This window comes from Chlorocebus sabaeus, chromosome 15 (genome assembly GCF_047675955.1).
Source record: "Chlorocebus sabaeus isolate Y175 chromosome 15, mChlSab1.0.hap1, whole genome shotgun sequence".
NCBI lineage: Eukaryota > Metazoa > Chordata > Mammalia > Primates > Cercopithecidae > Chlorocebus > Chlorocebus sabaeus.
In genome coordinates, this window is record NC_132918.1 from 10,243,051 (window position 1) to 10,261,780 (window position 18,730).

The 18,730-nt window shown below is 38.2% G+C and overlaps 1 protein-coding gene across 1 annotated transcript in view; it reads left to right on the forward strand.

Moving 5' to 3' along the window:
• The window catches only part of GNB4 (G protein subunit beta 4), a 58,645-nt gene that overhangs the window by 26,702 nt on the left and 13,213 nt on the right, over window positions 1-18,730 (forward strand). The window contains exons 2-8 of the mRNA XM_007972033.3: window positions 423-521; window positions 5,660-5,698; window positions 7,132-7,238; window positions 10,076-10,139; window positions 11,578-11,740; window positions 12,809-12,875; window positions 12,984-13,185. Of these exons, the coding sequence (XP_007970224.1) occupies window positions 465-521; window positions 5,660-5,698; window positions 7,132-7,238; window positions 10,076-10,139; window positions 11,578-11,740; window positions 12,809-12,875; window positions 12,984-13,185 (699 nt within the window). The 5' untranslated portion in view covers window positions 423-464. The remainder of the gene's footprint in view (window positions 1-422; window positions 522-5,659; window positions 5,699-7,131; window positions 7,239-10,075; window positions 10,140-11,577; window positions 11,741-12,808; window positions 12,876-12,983; window positions 13,186-18,730) is intronic.

Below are 18,730 nucleotides of genomic sequence, written 5' to 3' on the forward strand. Positions count from 1 at the left end.
TAAGTAAGGATGGACTTGCCATTTCCTGAGATGGGGAAGGCTTGGGGGTAGGGTGGGGTTCAGTTTTGAGGTACTCTTTGAGGTACCAATCCAGACATCCAAGTGGGGAAGTCTCTTGGTGTCCTCCTGAACTATTGTAAAATATTTCTCACTGGACTCCATTCTGGTGCCAATTCCCCATAATTCAGCCTTGAATACTACAACTTGCAATTTCTCCTCCATCGTCTGATCATGTTCTTGTATAAAACCCTTCAGTAAATAACCTCAATCTGTATTTACTAAGCATCTTTAAATTCCCTTAATAATTGACTACCTCCGTTGAATTTCAGAAGGTCCAAAAAGAAGTTATATGTCAGTGTTGTAAAATTAGATGAAGATGTAAATACAGAACTGAATCTTTCTCTTGTTCTGTTTTTTAACAGCTGTTTTCACTTATTAGCTCCTGAGGTAAACAAATTGAAAAAATGAGTGAACTGGAACAGTTGAGGCAAGAAGCAGAACAACTGCGGAATCAGATTCAGGTAAAACCTTTTCATTTCAAAATGTTAACACTTATTTACAGTAATCTACAAAATTTGCCTATTTATCAGTCTATATTAAATGATTTCGAAGGCTAGAAATGGTCTTTTTTCTCTCACATGTGAAGTAAGAACTAAGGTCTATTTGTGTTTATCATGTCTCGAAATGAACTCTTCAAAATTCATTGCAAACAAGTACCTATGTAGAAGAATGACCTCTATGAAAGACAGACATAATTCTCTCTTGATTTACATGGCGAGAATCATAGATTTTTGGTACAAAACAATAATGTAGATAGTGTCACAATGTAATACACTAGGAAAATATTAATCTGTACATTAGATTGCAGAAAATCATTAGGCTGGGCACAGTGGCTCATGCCTGTAATCCCAACACTTTGGGAAGCTGAAGCAGGTGGATCACCTGAAGTCAGGAGTTCAAGACCAGCCCGGCCAACATGGTGAAACTCCGTCTCTACTAAAAATAGAAAAATTAGCCGAGCGTGGCGGCATGCACCTATAATCCCAGCTACTCGGGAGGCTGAGGCAGGAGAATGGCTTGATCCGTGGAGATGGAGGTTGCAATGAGCTGAGCTCATGCCACTGCACTCCAGCCCTGGGTGACAGAGTGAGACTCTGTCTCCGAAAAACAAAACAAAACTATTAGTGGCAGAATCAAAACATGTCTGACACCTTTTACTCTTGGAATCAACTCAAAACAGTAAGGATAAGAAACAACTACAAACTCCATCTTTAACAAAATTAAAAGACACTAGATCTTCAAAGCATAATAGGATGGGGAGGAGTTGCCAAATGCAGTGAAGCAGCAGCACGTGGAGATGCTCTGAGAGGAGGCGTCTGCGTGGGGAGCACTCTCTAAGAGACAGCACCACGGTCCCTTCTTTGGAACAATGGGAACAGATGCTTCCTTGGGCTTCATTAGCACTGAGAAATATCAAGGAAGGCAGAGCTAAAAATGAAAGGATATAGACATGCCATCTTGTAGGAAGCCTGGCGGTAAGCAGGGTGGAGGAAAGAGGCTTTGAGTTGTGAGTAGCCTGGCAGCTGCCTCCTCCTTTTCCCAGAGAAAAGTAAAGGCTAAAGCAACGTACAAGGGTAAGCAGGGAGAATCTCATAACTTGGAACACAGCTACGGCTTTTCCCAGTTTGAACCTCTTGCAATAGCTGTTTCTGAAGAATTTATCTAATTTAAAAGTGAAGAGTAGGCTGGGTGCAGTGGCTCACGCCTGTAGTCCCAGCACTTTGGAAGGCTGAGGTGGGAGGTTTGCTTGAGACCAGGAGTTCAAGACCAGCCTGGGCAACATAGGGAGACTCATTAAACATTAAACAGAAAAACATTAGCCGGGTGTGGTGGTTTGCGCCTGTAGTCCCAGCTGCTCGGGAGGCGGAGGCGGGAGGATTGCTTGAGTCCAGGAGTTGGAGGCTGCAGTGAACCATGAACACACCACTGCATTCTAACTGGACAAAAGAGCAAGACCCTGTCTCCAAAAATCAAATCTCTACAAAAATGATACAAGAAGAGAGAAGAAAGGATTAGGAAAAACAGGGATGAATGAAGAACATTCACCAGAAAAGTGTTGATTCTGAGTGAAGTCATAACCAGACAGACTTATTGCCAGGAATTCAAGAAAGTTAATTATTTCGATGTGAGTAAGAATTATGAGTTGAAACCTTAGGTATCTGAACAAATTTCAGAACAAAGGAGAGATTTGTTTTGCCTGGGATACTCACAGAAGGCTTTGCAGGCTCATCTCTGAATTCGATGTTACTGCACCCACTGGAAGGAATTTCTGCCTTCTCTACTTTGTGTCACTTACTCCAGATGCTGAACAGGAGCAGCTGATTGGCTAAACCACGTGGCCACATGCCCATCCTCACACCGACTCTGTGAAGTCGATGGTGTTACTTCATTTAATAGTTCAGGAAGCTGAGGCTCAGTGAAATTAAATAAATTGCCAAGGTAACAGATCCAGGATTCAGACCAGGTGTGTTTTGCTAGAACTTAAAGTGGGTTCTCCCAGTCTTAGTTACTAATGTCCTTTCCTGTGACCTGTGCTGTAGCCATGCTAGTCTGGTTCCCTGAACAGGCATTACTCTTTCTCATCTGTTACCTTTTATCAAATTGTTCCCTTGGCCTGGAGTTATACTACCTCTGAGCCAATTTTGCTCTTTGGAAATTCTGTTGAGTCCTAATCTTCCAAGAGCCCTCCACTTGGATTTATCAATTTTTTTTTTTTTTTTTTAATTGAGATGGAGTCTCACTCTGTCACCCGGGCTGGAGTGCAGTGGTGTGATCTCGGTTCACTGCAACCTCTGCCTCCCAGGTTCAAGCGATTCTCCTGCCTCAGCCTCCCAAGCAGCTGGGTCTACAGGCGCACACCACCATGCCCAGCTAATTTTGTATTTTTAGTAGAAACGGGGTTTCACTATGTTGGCCAGGGTGGTCTCGATCTCTTGACCTTGTGATCTGCCTGCCTTGGCCTCCCAAAGTGTTAGGATTACAGGTGTGAGCTCTCGCGTCTGGCCAAGTTTCTTAACTTCACTGATGATCAGTATCTTTGCTGTAAAGCAGGAGTACCAGTACCCCACTTTATATGTTTCTGCAGAGGATTAAGTGAAATAACACATAGAGGACTTAGTCTACTGCCAGCAAGTGGCAGATTTTTACTCGTGCAGCATGTTGGACTTCTGTTATAGAGCTGATCACGGTCTGCCTTGTGTTGTAGTTCCTTGTGCACATTTACCCCTACTGTTTGTAGCTAAATGGATAATTTTGTGTCTTAATCATCTTCATATCTCACTAGCATCCCAAGCACAATGTCGTGGGCGCAGGTGCTCACCAAATCATCTCCTCCCATGATTTCAAGTAACCACACATATGTAAAATACTACATACTTTTCTTAGTTTAATTGTCACACTATATTTAAAAATCTTTCCGGCCGGGCACGGTGCTCACACCTGTAATCCCAGCACTTTGGGAGGCCGAGGTGGGTGGATCACGAGGTCAGGAGATCGAAACCATCCTGGCTAACACGGTGAAACCCCGTCTCTACTAAACATAAAAAAAAAAAAAAATTAGCCAGGAGTGGTGGCAGGTGCCTGTAGTCCCAGCTACTCTGGAGGCTGCGGCAGGAGAATGGCCTGAACCCGGGAGGCGGAGCTTGCAGTGAGCCGAGATCACGCCACTGCACTCCAGCCTGGGCAACAAAGCGAGACTCCGTCTCAAAAAAAAAAAAAAATCTTTCCTTTCTTCCTCCTCCCACCCAGAAATATGATCTATATTTTTACCTTACTATGGTGTAAATACATGGTATAATATATATTTACTATGTATTGTAGTAGATTATTTGTTTTAAATTTTAAAAAATGCAAATAGAGAAAACATTTTGTTTTCTTGTGTAATTGTTATGTCTTTGATTTGGAAAAAAGTATGTATCATCTTTCTCTTGCACAAAGATCTTACCAGATTTTGTGTTTCTTGTGGTGCTGGACAGTACGAATTCAGCCTTTAATTGGGAATACTTTATATTCTGGTGTTTTTTGTTTGTTTTGTTCTGCTTTCTTTTTTTTTTTTTTCTTTTTTTTCAGAGACAGGGTCTCATTGTTTGCCCAGGCTTGTCTAAAACTCCTGGGCTCAAGCCGTGCTTCCCCCTCAGCCTCCCAAAGTGCTGGGATTATAGGCATGAGCCATCATGCCTGGCCTTATATTCTGTTTTATAATGCATAATAGTGTTCGTAAGAGAGAGTTCTCAGTGTAAATAGAATCTTTGCATAATGTAATTTTGCACATAACTGCTGCTAACATATTTGTAGAATTCTTGTGTTCCAACATGATAATTTTTGTTACCAATTTTCACCGTAGTTCAGTAATTTCCATTTGCAGTTTTTAAATTGTGTTACTAATATTAATGTAAGCTCAATGAGGGCAGACTTTGGTGTCTGTTGGTGCCTAGAATAGTGCCTGACACATAGTGTTCAACCAAGTTTTTTTAACAACTAACTAAATTTAAAAAGATAGTCTAAACAATTATAGTTCATTTTCATAAAGCTTGAAGTCAAAGAACCTTTTTTAAGAATTTGGTCTTCAACTCTGCCATTTTTGGAACATGGTCCAGGTCCATCACTGTCATTTCTGGAAACTCTTCATTATGGGAAAGTGGGCTACATTATTCTTTACCAGATGAGGTCTTTAAACCCACAATTTGGCTAAGAATGAAAAAATAAAATCATATGTTTTGTGCCACTGCTTGTGAACACCCTTACTTAGAAATATTCTAAGTGGTTATAAATAGGTTGAAAGGGCAGCCAGAAAGATCATGTCCGCCATCCAGTGTTTGCTGTGAGCTGAAGCAGGCATTTTTCCCTTGGCTGACTGGAACAAGTTGTCCATTTGGGACATTTATTCAGCAAACATTGTGTGCCTTCTTCTTGCCCAGGAGTATGCAAGTACTTAAACACTGTATAGGAAAAAAAAAAAATTGAAGAGGATACTACTGTAACCTTTGTGGAAAAAAGTTTCAGTCTAGCAGAAAGGATTTAATTGCATTTCTTATTTTTCTATGTGTATAAATCCCCTAAATTTGTTAACTGATAAATTTGAAAAAAAACTGATTAAGTTTGGTTTAAAACTTTTTTTGTTTATTAAATATGTCTTTGAAGTCTTTGATTTTTTGTTAATTTCTGCTGCACCATCTTCCTTTTGATAATCCTTTTCAGTTTGTATAAAAATTTGAGGTCTCTCAAATTTTTATTGACATCTCTCAGATTTTGTTCAGAAGAGGCAAATCCATGGAGAAATAAAGTAAATTAGTGATTGTTAAGGGCTGTGAGAGAAAAAGGAATTAGGAGATACGGGGTTTCTTTTTTGGGGTGATGTAAATGTTCTGTAATTAGTGGTGATGATTACACAACATTGTGATACTAAAAACCACTGGATTATATGCCTTAAAATGGTTAAAATGGTTCGATTTAGGTCCTATGGTTTTTATGTTAAAACATTTTTTAAAGATTATGTGGTATAGTGAAAAGTAAATTAGCAAATCTACATTTTCAATAAAAGTATCACTGTAGTCATTCCACAGGTTTCTAAATGCATTATAATCATCCTTCTTTACTTCAGGATGCTCGGAAAGCATGTAATGATGCAACGCTTGTGCAGGTAAAGTTTTGTTTTTCTTTATTTCATTTTGGTAACTCATAAAATAATTTGACATTGAAGCAAAAGACAGATCCTTGTATTAGTACTTAATTGAAAAAAGTTAAATGAAATCTCTGTGTAAAAGCACTTTATAATTTGCCAAATGCTATACAGTGCGAGTGCTTTTTAAAATATATTGTTAAAATAGACGTCTATGGAAAAATAAATGCTATAAAAATATACCAGCTATACCAACATAGTGAAACCTCATCTCTACTGAAAATACAAAAAGTTATCTGGGCATAATCCCAGCTAGTCGGGAGGTTGAGGCAGGAGAATTACTTGAACCCAGGAGGCAGAGGTTGCAGTGAGCCAAGATTGCACCATTGCACTCCAGCCTGGGTGACAGAGTGAGACGCCGTCTCAAAGAAAAAAAAATATATATATATATATATATGTACATATATATATATATATGTACATATATATATGTATGCATAGGTATACACACACACACATATGTGTATATATATAGATTCAAGGCCAAGCATGGTGGCTCATGCCTGTAATCCCAGTACTTTGGGAGGCTGAGGTGGGAGGATCACTTGGGGTCAGGAGTTTGAGGCCAGTCTGGCCAACATGGTGAAACCCTGTCTCTACTAGAAAAAAAAAAATTAGCTGGGCCTGGTGGTGCCTGCCTGTAATCCTAGCTACTTGGTAGGCTGAGGCAGGATAATCGCTTGAACCTGGTAGGCAGATTTTACAATGAGCCAAGATCACACCACTACATTCCAGCCTAGGACACAGAGTAAGACTCTGTCTCAAAAAAAAAAGGATTATATATATTTATGTATGTATATATGTATATATAGATTCATATAGTTTATGCTTCTTTTTAAATAGTTTCTGATTCTTTTTGGTATACCCGAATTAAGTGTTTTTTTTCCTTGTGAAAACTCGTAGGTTGGGAATGATAGTAAAAGGGGTCAAGAAAACTAATATTTTAAAAATCTTTGGAAGGCTTCGTGTTTAATTAATATTGATAATTATTATTAAGGAAGTATTTTATGTGCTTTACAAATATAAAATTAGCTTTCTTACAGTTAAAATTATAAATGTTTACTGTGATCATTTGCTACTAGATTTTTATTTGTGGCTGGTTTTTTACTAAAGCATAGAGGTTTATCTATTTTTAGTTAACAGTCTGCAGAAGGCATTCTTATTATATATTTATATATTATTTATAATAGCACGTAGGATTATTTTAAACTAATCATAATTTTCATGAACATACTGATCCCATAACGGCTCTGTGGAATTATATCTATTAAATTACCTTCAATTACTATAAATGTACTTTATGTTTGTTTTTTTCACTCCTCACTGTTTCTAGTTCAAGTTATCTCATGAACCATGACTAAGGTAAAGAATAACATTTTTGTTGCTTTCGAAAGATTACATCAAATATGGACTCCGTGGGTCGAATACAAATGCGAACAAGACGTACACTGAGGGGCCACCTAGCTAAAATCTATGCTATGCACTGGGGATACGATTCCAGGTTTGTACCTGTCATTACCTGTCATTTTTAAACTGTCGCAGAATTATTTTCATTAAGAACTATCATTTGCATTTTCTTTGTTTAAAAAGAGTATATTCATGAAGCATTTGCAGAAAATGCATCTCGGATGAAGGAACATGTTGCTTTCACTGAGAATATTAATTGACTCTTTAAAAGTTAAAAAATTTTTAATATGGAATCCAGGACAACTGTTTAGAAGAGGATTCCTTTTCTTTGTAGTGGGACATTGCAGACATTCTGTGTTTTTAAAATATGCTCAAAGCATTTTTCCTGTGTATTAACCTTGAGATTTCAGTTAATAAGCAAATATTTATTCAACACCTTTTATGTGCAAGTTATCGGTTATTGCTATAGGTACTTAATGCATAAATTCGCAAATAATGGAAATTACACCAAACAAAGTTATTTCTATTGAATACATCTTTTACTCCCTTGACCCCATCACAGAAAGGCGTGTACTTGAATGTGCAAGCTGACTGTCTGCAGGTGCACGGGCACACGCACAGCTGCCACCTGGCCTGCAGTTACATAGATTGCTCATCACTGTCATTCACTATGTGTATAAGGCTACAGTGCAGCCTGTGCTTTTTCCATTGTCTGGCAATAGCAGGTGTGTCTGCTGCCACAGTGATTTACTTGTTTCTTTGATTTGGTTAATCTTAATGGGAAATGCCTAAACTGAGAAACTTCTGTTTTTTAATAGAAGTTGCACGTGTATTCTCTTCTCCCAGGAGACACTAAAATTGTAAAGTAGAAGAAGCCTCAATTGTTGCTCTAATTGGGGTACTTGACCACAATAATATAGAACATGTGTCTCTTAGGAAGGATACATAAAAGTATACAATTGACAACTGACATAATGTCTTCATCTTTTTCTTTCTTTCTTTTTTTTTTTTTTGAGACAGGGTTTCACTCTTATTGCCCAGGCTGAAGTGCAATGGGTGATATCGGCTCACTGCAACCTCTGCCTCCCAGGTTCAAAGGCTTCTCCTGCCTTAGCCTCCCAAGTAGCTGGGATTACAGCATCCACAACCATGCCTGACTAATTTTTCTATTTTTAGTAGAGAGGGGGTTTCACCATGTTAGCCAGCCTGGTCTTGAACTCCTGCCCCTCAGGTGATCCAACCACCTCAGCCTCCCAAAGTGCTGGGATTAATCAGGTGTGAGCTACCGTGCCTGGCCGAATATCTTACTCTTTTTCTTAAAGGAGTTGAAAAGATGAAAATAATTTACCTGTTGATAAAGCAAATTTTTAATTCAAAATATAATAACATGAAACAGTGTTTATGGTTCTTGCTTTCCTTAAACATTTTCTCAAGACTGTTAATCTTCATAGAAAAATGAAACTATCACCCAGGAATCTATCTCACATAGTCTTCCCACCCATCGTATTGTCAGTCCATCACTTAATGTTCTCCTTAACTCTTATGCTGATGATGGCAATTGATTTCTAAAGAATTTTCTTTAGATTCCATCCTATACGCCACTATCAGATAGATCTTCCCTTTTGTAAAACCTTGTAGTGATTGCTACCTGAGAACCTGATAATGTTATTTGCCTCTAGGGGAAGGTAAATAACTGGGTGGCTGATGATAGGCCCAGGAAGGGGCTTTGTAAATTTTTTTCTGTATATCCTTTTTTATTTTTTGAATTTTACACCATGGTGAAAAATAAAAATTCCAAACAAGGCTGGGCGTGATGGCTTATACCCGTAATCCTAGAACTTTGAGAGGCCAAGCGGGTGGATCACTTGAGGTCAAGAGTTCGAGACCAGCCTGGCCAACATGGTGAGATCCCATCTTCCCAGTTGTGGTGGTGCACACCTGTTATGCCAGCCATTCGGGAGGCTGAGGCAGGAGAATCACTTGAACCTGAGAGACAGAGGTTGCAGTGAGCTGAGATCACGCCACTGGACTCTAGCCTGGGTGACACAGTGAGACTCTTGTCTCCAAAAAAAAAAAAAAAGTCCAAACAAAACGAATTTAGTGGCTAAAATTACTTAGGAGTTCATACTCTTTAGCTTAACAAAGCTTTCTGCAGTTTAAGCCCAGTCTGCTTTTCTCACCTTATTTTTCCTTTTTCTCACAAACTCTGTACTACTGGAAGACTCACAATTTCTGAAACACTCACTGTGTTTTTCTACCTGTCATTGATCTTAAAGCTTTCTCCTAAAATACAGCCTTTTCTCTGTCTTTAGCTCTCAACATTTTCTTTCAAGACTCATTCTCTTTTGATTAACTCAACTAGCCATTGTTCCTCCTTTACTCTCCTGTGGTATTTATTTTATACCCCTCTTCTGACAGTTTTTACTTATTTGATTTAATATAAATATGAGTAAATGTCTTATCTTCACCAGATGGTAGAGGCCTCAAGAGCAGGAGATGTATCCTGCATTGTACCTCTAGTACTGTCATATTCTCAGGCTCTCAATTGGTGTTTTTAGATTGGATGAAATATGGTTGTTAGGCTACTATGTACATTCTTGTCATTAAATTTAAGTAAGTCAGTAAGTACTAAACCAGTCAGCTAATATCCCTCCAAATCTTGTATAACTAAAATGTTGTTATGACAAAAAAGTTTAATCATAGCCAGACATTTTTAGTCAGTTGCTAAATTTTATTTTATGAAATATGTTCAAAATTTTTGGCATGCAGCATACATTTTTTTAAAAGTTGGAAGAACATATTTTGGTATCAAGTTTTTAATTAGAAAGATTGTATTTTTTTCTGAATTATTCTACATTAATGCAATGCATAACCAATTTAAGCTGTTTTTTTCCTCTAAGTGTCAAATTATTTTTGTGTTTGTTCCTCTAGGCTGCTAGTCAGTGCTTCCCAAGATGGAAAATTAATTATTTGGGATAGCTATACAACAAATAAGGTAGAATTTCTTCATAATTCTTTTAAAATAACCTTATATTTGTTTGGCCGTTTACCAGTTCTTTCCTTTATTCTTTTACCTCAAACTTAAATTCCTTCCTGGGATAAATTTATTATAGTTTATTTTAATCTAGTTCTTCTCTTTTGTCTTAGTGTTTGCTTTTAATGTTTAACCCTTTTTTATTTCCAAAGATGACTTTGTGTTTTACTAGAGGGCTCATATTTAATTTATGAATATTAGAAAAAGTACCATTATACATATACATTTTTAAAATTCTCATTTCCTAATGTGACAAAGACCCTGAGATTGTAATTTCTAGTTGTGGATAAGTTACATGGCTAGTGTGAAGCTCTTCTTTGGCCCACTCCAGGCATTGATTTGTGCTTCTGGACTGCTTAGAAGATACAGTAGATTGGAGGCAAATGACAACTTGTTTAGATCTCTTGGGGGTAATAGACTGTGGATGGTCCTAATACATCCACTGGAAGGAATCCCCACTTTAAAATTGTTGAGTGGTAGTGAAAAAGCTTCAGGAATACTTTGATAAGTTTAAGACCTTTATACTCTGTGTATACATATTAGTATTTTTATTAAACATTTGAAAATACCATTTTGTGAAATAAACAATAGCTTCAACTCGATTGAGATTTTAAAGCAAGCTAAGACAGTTTTGTAATAGAATAGTTTTTCTTTATTAATCATCATTAAGCATGTTATCTTTCAACTATATTTTCATAAAACAAAAAAATGTATTTTAAGCATATTATTTTAGGTTAAGTGAGAGCATAGTAGTAATCCTGCCATGTGTTGATTCCCTGTATGGACTGTTTAGCCGTAGTATTCTCATACACCTTACTTTTTTCCATCTGACTTTCAAATTATTGGTGTTAGGGTAACAAGGCAGCAGATAGCGTTGTGACCAGATCAATGCAAAACTATCACCATTGTTTGAATGAGAGCCCAGAATAAGGGCCTATTAATAGAGGGATGCTAGTGTCATCTTTTCATAGAAGACTCATGTAATCGACTCTGAGACTTGCTAATTATCTCCCTAGTTCTTGTTCAGAGTTATGTTTGAGGAATTTTGAGCACTACTACAAAAATGAAAATTCTATTAAAACCTTTAACATTTTACACTTAATTTTTTCAAATGGCAATATATTAACATTGAACCTTCTTTACGTTCTTTATTAAGAGAATTATTTCCAAGAAGCGCACTTTTTGACTCAATGATTTGATAATACAAAATAATAGGCATTTTAATGTGCATTAGCATTTTATTTTTCATGGTTCACTTTCTCAAGCCATTATTCTATTTGACTTATCTTTCTTAGATGTATTTAATTTTTAGTAATATTTACTTCATTGTAAATGGGTTTATGCAATAGATGATGGTTTTTGTAATCTGAGTGATGTGTGACCGGTGTGTGCCCTACAGATGCATGCTATTCCTTTGAGATCCTCCTGGGTGATGACCTGTGCTTATGCTCCCTCTGGTAATTATGTTGCCTGTGGAGGCTTGGACAACATCTGCTCGATATATAACTTAAAGACCAGAGAGGGAAATGTGAGAGTGAGCCGAGAGTTGCCGGGTCACACAGGTGAGCTTCCCTAAATATTCTTTCCCACCACACATGATTCCTTGTGTAGAATGTGCTGATCAAGGACAAATAACAGATTGTGTTCGGCTGGCTAAAGGCTGAGGATTAATCGGGTGGGAATAGAAATTATTATGAACCAAAGGAAACAGTAACTTTTTATAGTCATACAATCATAATTTTGTTTTTCTTTCAAAAATAGCTGTATTGTTTTTGTAAAAATGATAAGTTTATGGCACAAAATTCAAACTCATGAAAAATAAAGCAAATAAAATGTTCTTCATTTTCTACTGCCATATAACCATTATGGGATTGTGGCATCTGTACTCAATTATATAATTGAGAGTATGCATTAAGGTGCATTAGTGAAATACTTTTCACCATGATCGTGTATTGCTTTGTTTGCCAGTGTGCCCATCATAGTTCAGTAGTGTAGTATTGGGTTAATGGTGTTAATTAGGAATTTATTGCCACTGATCTGGTATCCATCCATCTGAATTTTTAACCATACTATTTGACCTTGCTTTTACAAAATCTCTAGAATGGTGTTTTCCTGACATTTCCGTATTTTGAAACACTGATGAATGCTGAGCATTCAAATGCCACATCTTTCATAAAGTCTTCACTGTTGTTCTTTTGATTTCTCACGATATATTTTTTTTAAATATTTTTTATTTGAAAAAAAATTTTTTTAACTGCGCCTTGCAGAGCAGGGCTAACTCACAGGTGGTGCGCCCAGAGGCGTCCTCTCACAGTATTTTAAAAGTATTTCTCCAGGGTGCTTAACACAGTCGGCCATAGATTGTAGTTCTTCCCAAGGTAATTGTCTTAGGTGGCAGGGGCGGTGTCTTGCTCAGTTTGGTAGCTTTCAGAGTACCCAGCACAATGTCATTAACACAGTAAATGCCTAAGAATGGTTTGTTGATAACATTTAATTTATAAAAGTAACTAAAAGTAGAACTATGTCATTGCCCAAGTATTCTATTTTTAACAATATGTATTGCTATTTCATATGGTAGCTGAGTTATTCAATCAATGATAACCTAAAATTTGCTACTCTTTATGCTGTAGGGTACTTGTCCTGCTGTCGTTTTTTAGATGACAGCCAAATTGTTACAAGTTCAGGAGATACAACTTGGTAAGTTTATTCCAAAAGCACACTGATTATGGGTGTGAGGGTGGTAGCAGGAACTGACATAAGAAGAGGTCATTGTCATTAAGTGTTGTATTTTATTTTTAATTACAGTGCTTTATGGGACATCGAAACTGCCCAGCAGACCACCACATTCACTGGGCATTCTGGAGATGTGATGAGTCTTTCTCTGAGTCCTGACATGAGGACATTTGTTTCTGGTGCTTGTGATGCCTCTTCCAAATTATGGGATATTCGAGATGGAATGTGTAGACAGTCTTTCACGGGACATGTCTCAGATATTAATGCTGTCAGTGTAAGTGAATAGCATTTCCAGAGAAAATTTACTATGCATTTAAAGTATTGAGCTCTGTGGCATGATTTTAACAACAAATTGCCTTCAAGGATTCTTATAAATAATGTGCTCTTATAACTTTGAATCTCCAAGTAATAAGCGTTTTTGATTTTTTAAAAAAGAAAGCTTCAATTCGTAGTCCCAGATCTTTTTTATTATTGTTGGATTTTGTTGTTGTTGTTGTTTTTTGATTTTTTGAGACAGTCTTGCTCTGTCATCCAGGCTGGATTACAACAGCGCAGTCATGGCTCACTGTGGCCTCGACTTCCTGGGCTCAAGCAATCCTCCCACCTCAGTCTCCTGGTAGCTAGGATTACAGGTACATACCACCATACGCGGCCAATTTTTGTATTTTTTTTATAGAGATGGGGTTTTTTGCCGGTCTCGAACTCCTGAGCTGAAGCAATCCTCCTGCCTCAGCCTCCCAAAGTGTTGGGATTACAGGCATGTGCCATCGTTCCTGGCAACCTAGGTTTTTAATTGCTGGTGAATATCGCTTTTTTTTTTTTCAAAGTAGGGGGAGGGATTATCATGAGTAAACAAGCAGATCATGGATGTTCTAACAGTGAATTTAGATGAGAAAAAAGTGTCGTGTCTCTGGGACCAAAGCAAACAACCCAAAGAGAGAACAATAAGGATCAAAACAGCAGCTGATGAGTGTGGAGTATAGCTTTTGAAGGCAGTGCAGCCCGGGATTAATCTTAGTTCTGCTGCCGTCAAGCACCTATGTGACACTAGTCATGCTGTCTAATCTTCGTGAACCTCAGATTCTTCAGTTTTTAAAATAGGGATAATACCACCTACATCAGAGAATGGTGTGGAGACTAAATTAGGTATTAGATGCTCAGTAAATAGTATAAATAATAATAATAATTATTCTTATTATTTAGAGACAGGGTCTCACTCAGTTGCCTAGGCTACAGGGCAGTGGCATGGTCATAGCTCACGGCAGCCTTAAACTCCTGGGCTCAAGTGATCTTCCTGCCTCAATCTCAGGAGTGCTAGGACTGCAGGCACTCACCACCACTGAGTACTAGGACTGCAGGCACTCAAACCGCTGGGTTTTTTTTTTTTTTTTTTTTTTTTTTTTTTTAAATCTTTGGTAGAGGCAGAGTCTCATTATGTTGCCCAGGCTGCTCTTGAACTCCTGGGCTCAGCGGTCCTCCCACCTCAGCCTCCTGAAGTGCTGGGATTACGAGGCATGAGCTACCATGCCTCACTGGTATCAATTATTTATAAGCTACTTCATAGTTTTTATAAAACTACCTAAACAGAGAACCATAAATAGATTAAGCCAGGTAAAAAGTACTCAGTATATAAGAGGATAAGCTAGTCATAGGTGTCTGTAAATTAGGATAAAGTGAAAATAACATTTTGAATGACAATCAAAATGATTATGAAATTGTCAGAATTGATGGGGAGGGGTGTTAAAAGAAGGTAGGATACTGCTTGAGTTAGGTTACCTAAGCAGATCAGATATGACTAGAGTGTCCAAAAGTACCGTAATTGCCAAGGATTTTAATGTATGAGAAACATTCTAATTTTGTAACAAGACATTTTTGGGGAGAAAATTAGCTTTTCTTTATCATACACTTGCTGAGAGTCATTTTTGTTTTACATGATTTTGTAGAAAACATCAGAGAAAGTAAATGCTGTGCTCACCCCATCCCCACCTCTTCGCCTTAGGCCAACCTGGTTAGAATAATAGAGTTTTAGAGCAGCAAACTTTAATCCTGTCTATCTCTCAGCCAATTACTTTTACCAAATTGCGATGTTCTCTCATAATTTACTAAATTCTTTATCAGGAATGAGTGTAGAATTTTTGTCAAATACTTTTTCTCCATCTAGTGGGGTGTTCGTGTGGTTTTTTTCAGCAAGTTAAAATGGTGTGTTTACATTGATTTTCTTTTTTTTTTATTTTTATTTAAGTCAAAACATTAGTACCATCTTTTAAAACTATAAGTAAATATAGAAGCCTTCCATTTGGAATAAAATGGTTCAAACAAAGATACTGTATATATAACAGTTTTCCTTTTTTCCTATGAAATTATGACCAACATTATTATATTTTTACTTTCAAATTATATTCGGTGAGGATTTTAACAGTGACATTTCTCACACTGTTTAGAATGTTAGGCTTAGAAATCAAACCGTAATAGTTTCATTTGTGGCTGAGCCCCATATATTCACTGACTGAGTTGCTGAAACTTTCCATTTGACTCTATATTTATGGGGCCTCTAGGTGTCTCTCAGCAGTAAAGACACTGTTAATAATTGTGAACTGTGATTGTTATTTTCATTAACTCAGTGCCAGATTCAGTTATTTCTATCATAGATCAAGGCTTTCTTCCTCCCCAGCCCCCACTTTATTAAGGTATAATTGACAAATTAAATTGTGTATATTTACAGTTTATAATGTGATACCATATTAGTTATAGGACTTTTTAGGTTATCCATTTCTTTTTGAGTGAACTTTCAAAGATTTTATCTATATCATCTTCATTGTCATATTTATTGGCTTATAGCTGTTTATTATACTCCCTTAATTATTTTTGATATCTATAGAGTTTACAGGATATCCTGCTCTCACGTATGATGTTGGTAATTTGTGTTTTACTTTTTTCCTGATAGTCTAGGACTGTAGGTTGAATTGTGCCCATCTAAAATTTATGTGTTGAAGTCTTAAAGCCCAGGACCTCAGACTGTGACCTTATTTGAAAATAAGGTTGGTCCAGATATAGTTGGTTAAAATGAGGTCATAATGGATTGGATGACACTAATCCAGCGTGACTATTGTCCTTATAAAAGGGGGAAATTTGGAGACAGACAGGCATAGAGGGAAGATGATGTGAAGAGACACAGGAGAAGACAGTCATCTACAGGACAGAGAGAAGATTACAGATCTTTCTGTCACAGCCCTCAGATATCTTGGTTTCAAGCTTCTAGCCTCCAGAACTGTGAGACAATACATTCCTTTTGTTTAAGCCAACCAGCTTGTGGTGCTTTGCTATTGCAGCCTTAGCAATAAATATATCTGGCTAGAGGTTTTTTTATTTTATCTATATCTCTACCTATCTATCAATCAACTATCTGCTCAGAGTACCAGCTTTTGTTCTGAATGATACTCTGCTGTTTCTCTGTTTCATTGATCTTTCACTCTCATCTTTATTATTTCTTTTCTACTGCTTCCGTGGTGTATTAGTTCGTTCTCACACTGCTATGAAGAAATACCTGACACCGGGTAATTTATAAAGAAAAGAGGTTTAATAGACTCACAGTTCTGCATGGCTGGGGAGGCCTCAGGAAACTTACAATCATGGTGGAAGGCACCTCTCCACAGGGTGGCAGGAGAGAGAATGAGTGTGAAGAGGGAAGCCCCTTGTAAACCATCAGATCTCGTGAGAACTCACTATGGCAAGAACAGCCTTCAGGGAGCCCACCCCCATGATTCAGTTACCTCCCACCGGCTCCCTCACAACACTTGGGGATTTGGGGATTACGATTCAAGATGAGATTTGGGTGGGGAAACAAAGCCAAACTGATCACTTGGGCTTCATTTGCTTTTCTTTTTCTAGGTTTTTTTCTTTTTTCTTTTTTTTTTTTTTGAGACAGAGTCTCGCTCTGTTGTCAGTCTGGAGTACAGTGGCGCGATCTCAGCTCACTGCAACCTCTGCCTCCTGGATTCAAGTGATTCTCCTGCCTCAGCCTCCCAGGTAACTGGGACTACAGGTGCACGCCACCATGCTCAGCTAATTTTTGAATTTTTAGTAGAGATGGGTTTCACCATGTTGGCTAGGATGGTCTCGATCTCTTGACCTTGTGATCCGCCTGCCTCTTCCTCCCAAAGTGCTGGGATTACAGGCGTGAGCCACCGTGCCCGGCCTTGTTTTCTTTTCTTTTCTTTTTTTTTTTTTTGAGATGGAGTTTCACTCTTGTTGCTCAGGCTGGAGTGCAATGGCGCAATGTGAGCTCACCACAACCTCTGCCTCCCAGGTTCAAGTGATTCTCCTGCCTCACCCTCCTGAGTAGCTGGGATTACAGGCATGCGCCAACACGCCCGGCTGATATTTTTTGTATTTTTAGTAGAGACAGGGTTTCTCCCTGTGGTCAGGCTGGTCTCAAACTCCTGACCTCAGGTGATCCGCCCACCTCGGCCTCCCAAAGTGCTGGGATTACAGGCATGAGCCACTGCGCCCGGACTTTTTTCTAGTTTTTTAAGATAGAAGCTGATGTCATTGATTTGGAACTTTTTAAAATTTCTAATATTGGAACTTAAAGCCATACTTTTTTTTTTTTTTTTTTTTTAAGACTGGGTTTCACTCTGTCACCCAGGCTGGAGTGCAGTGGTGCAGTCATGGCTCACTGCAGCCTCAACTTCCCTGGGCCCAAGTAGCTGCGTATACAGGTGCATGCCACCGTGCCTGGCTATTTATGTGTGTGTGTCTGTGTGTGTGTGTGTATTTTTTGCAGAGATAGGGTCTTGCCATGTTGCCCAGGCTGGTCTCGAACTCCTGGGCTGAAGTGATCTTTTGTCTTAGCCTCCCAAAGTGCTCGAATTTCAGGAGTGAGCCACCGTGCCTGGCCCTTCTTCATGTTTCTTGTGTTTGGATCTATGAATTTCTTTCTTTTCTTTCTTTCCTTTCTTTTGACTGACTCTGTCTTTGTCAGCCAGGCTGGAGTGCAGTTGCACGATCTTGGCTCACTTACAACCTCCACCTCCTGGGTTCTCAGCAACCTCCACGTCCCAGGTTCAAACAATTCTCTTGCCTCATCCTCCTGAGTAGCTGGGACTGCAGGCACACACCACCATGCCTGGCTAATTTTTTGTATTTTTCATGGAGGTGGGGTTTTATTATGTTGGCCAGGCTGGTCTCAAACTCCTGACCTCAGGTGATCTGCCCGCCTCGGCCTCCCAAAGTGCTGGGATTAAAGGCGTGAGCCACTGCACCCTGGCCCCAATCAGATTTTTTTTCTGTCTCCTCTCTTCCTTCCTTTGGAGACTAAGTTACAGAGACATTAAACTACTTGAAGTTTTCCCAGAGCTCCCTCATGTTCTGTTTATTTTATTGTTCAGGACATTTTTCTTTCTGTATTTTACTTTGGATGGTTCCTACTGCTTTGCCTTCATGTGTCTTTTCTCTTCTGTAGTATCTAATCGGCCATGATCCCATCCAGTGCACTTTTCATCCCAGACATTGTCATTGTCCTTGTCTATTAATTTTATCTTCTGTGACTTTTTCTGTTTTTTTCAACTGATTAATTTTTCTCCTAATTACAGGTCATATTTTCTTGCTTTTTTGCATGTCTGGTGAATTTTTATTAGATACCAGACATTGTGAATTTTACCTTGTTGGATGCTAGATAATTCTATATTCATAAAAATATTGTTTAGGTTTGCTCTGGGGCATAGCTAAAATCAGACTGGCCAAGTTAAGTTACTTGGAAATGATTTGATCATTACAGGGTTTGCATGTAAGTTTTGTTAGATGGGACCAGAGTCACACTG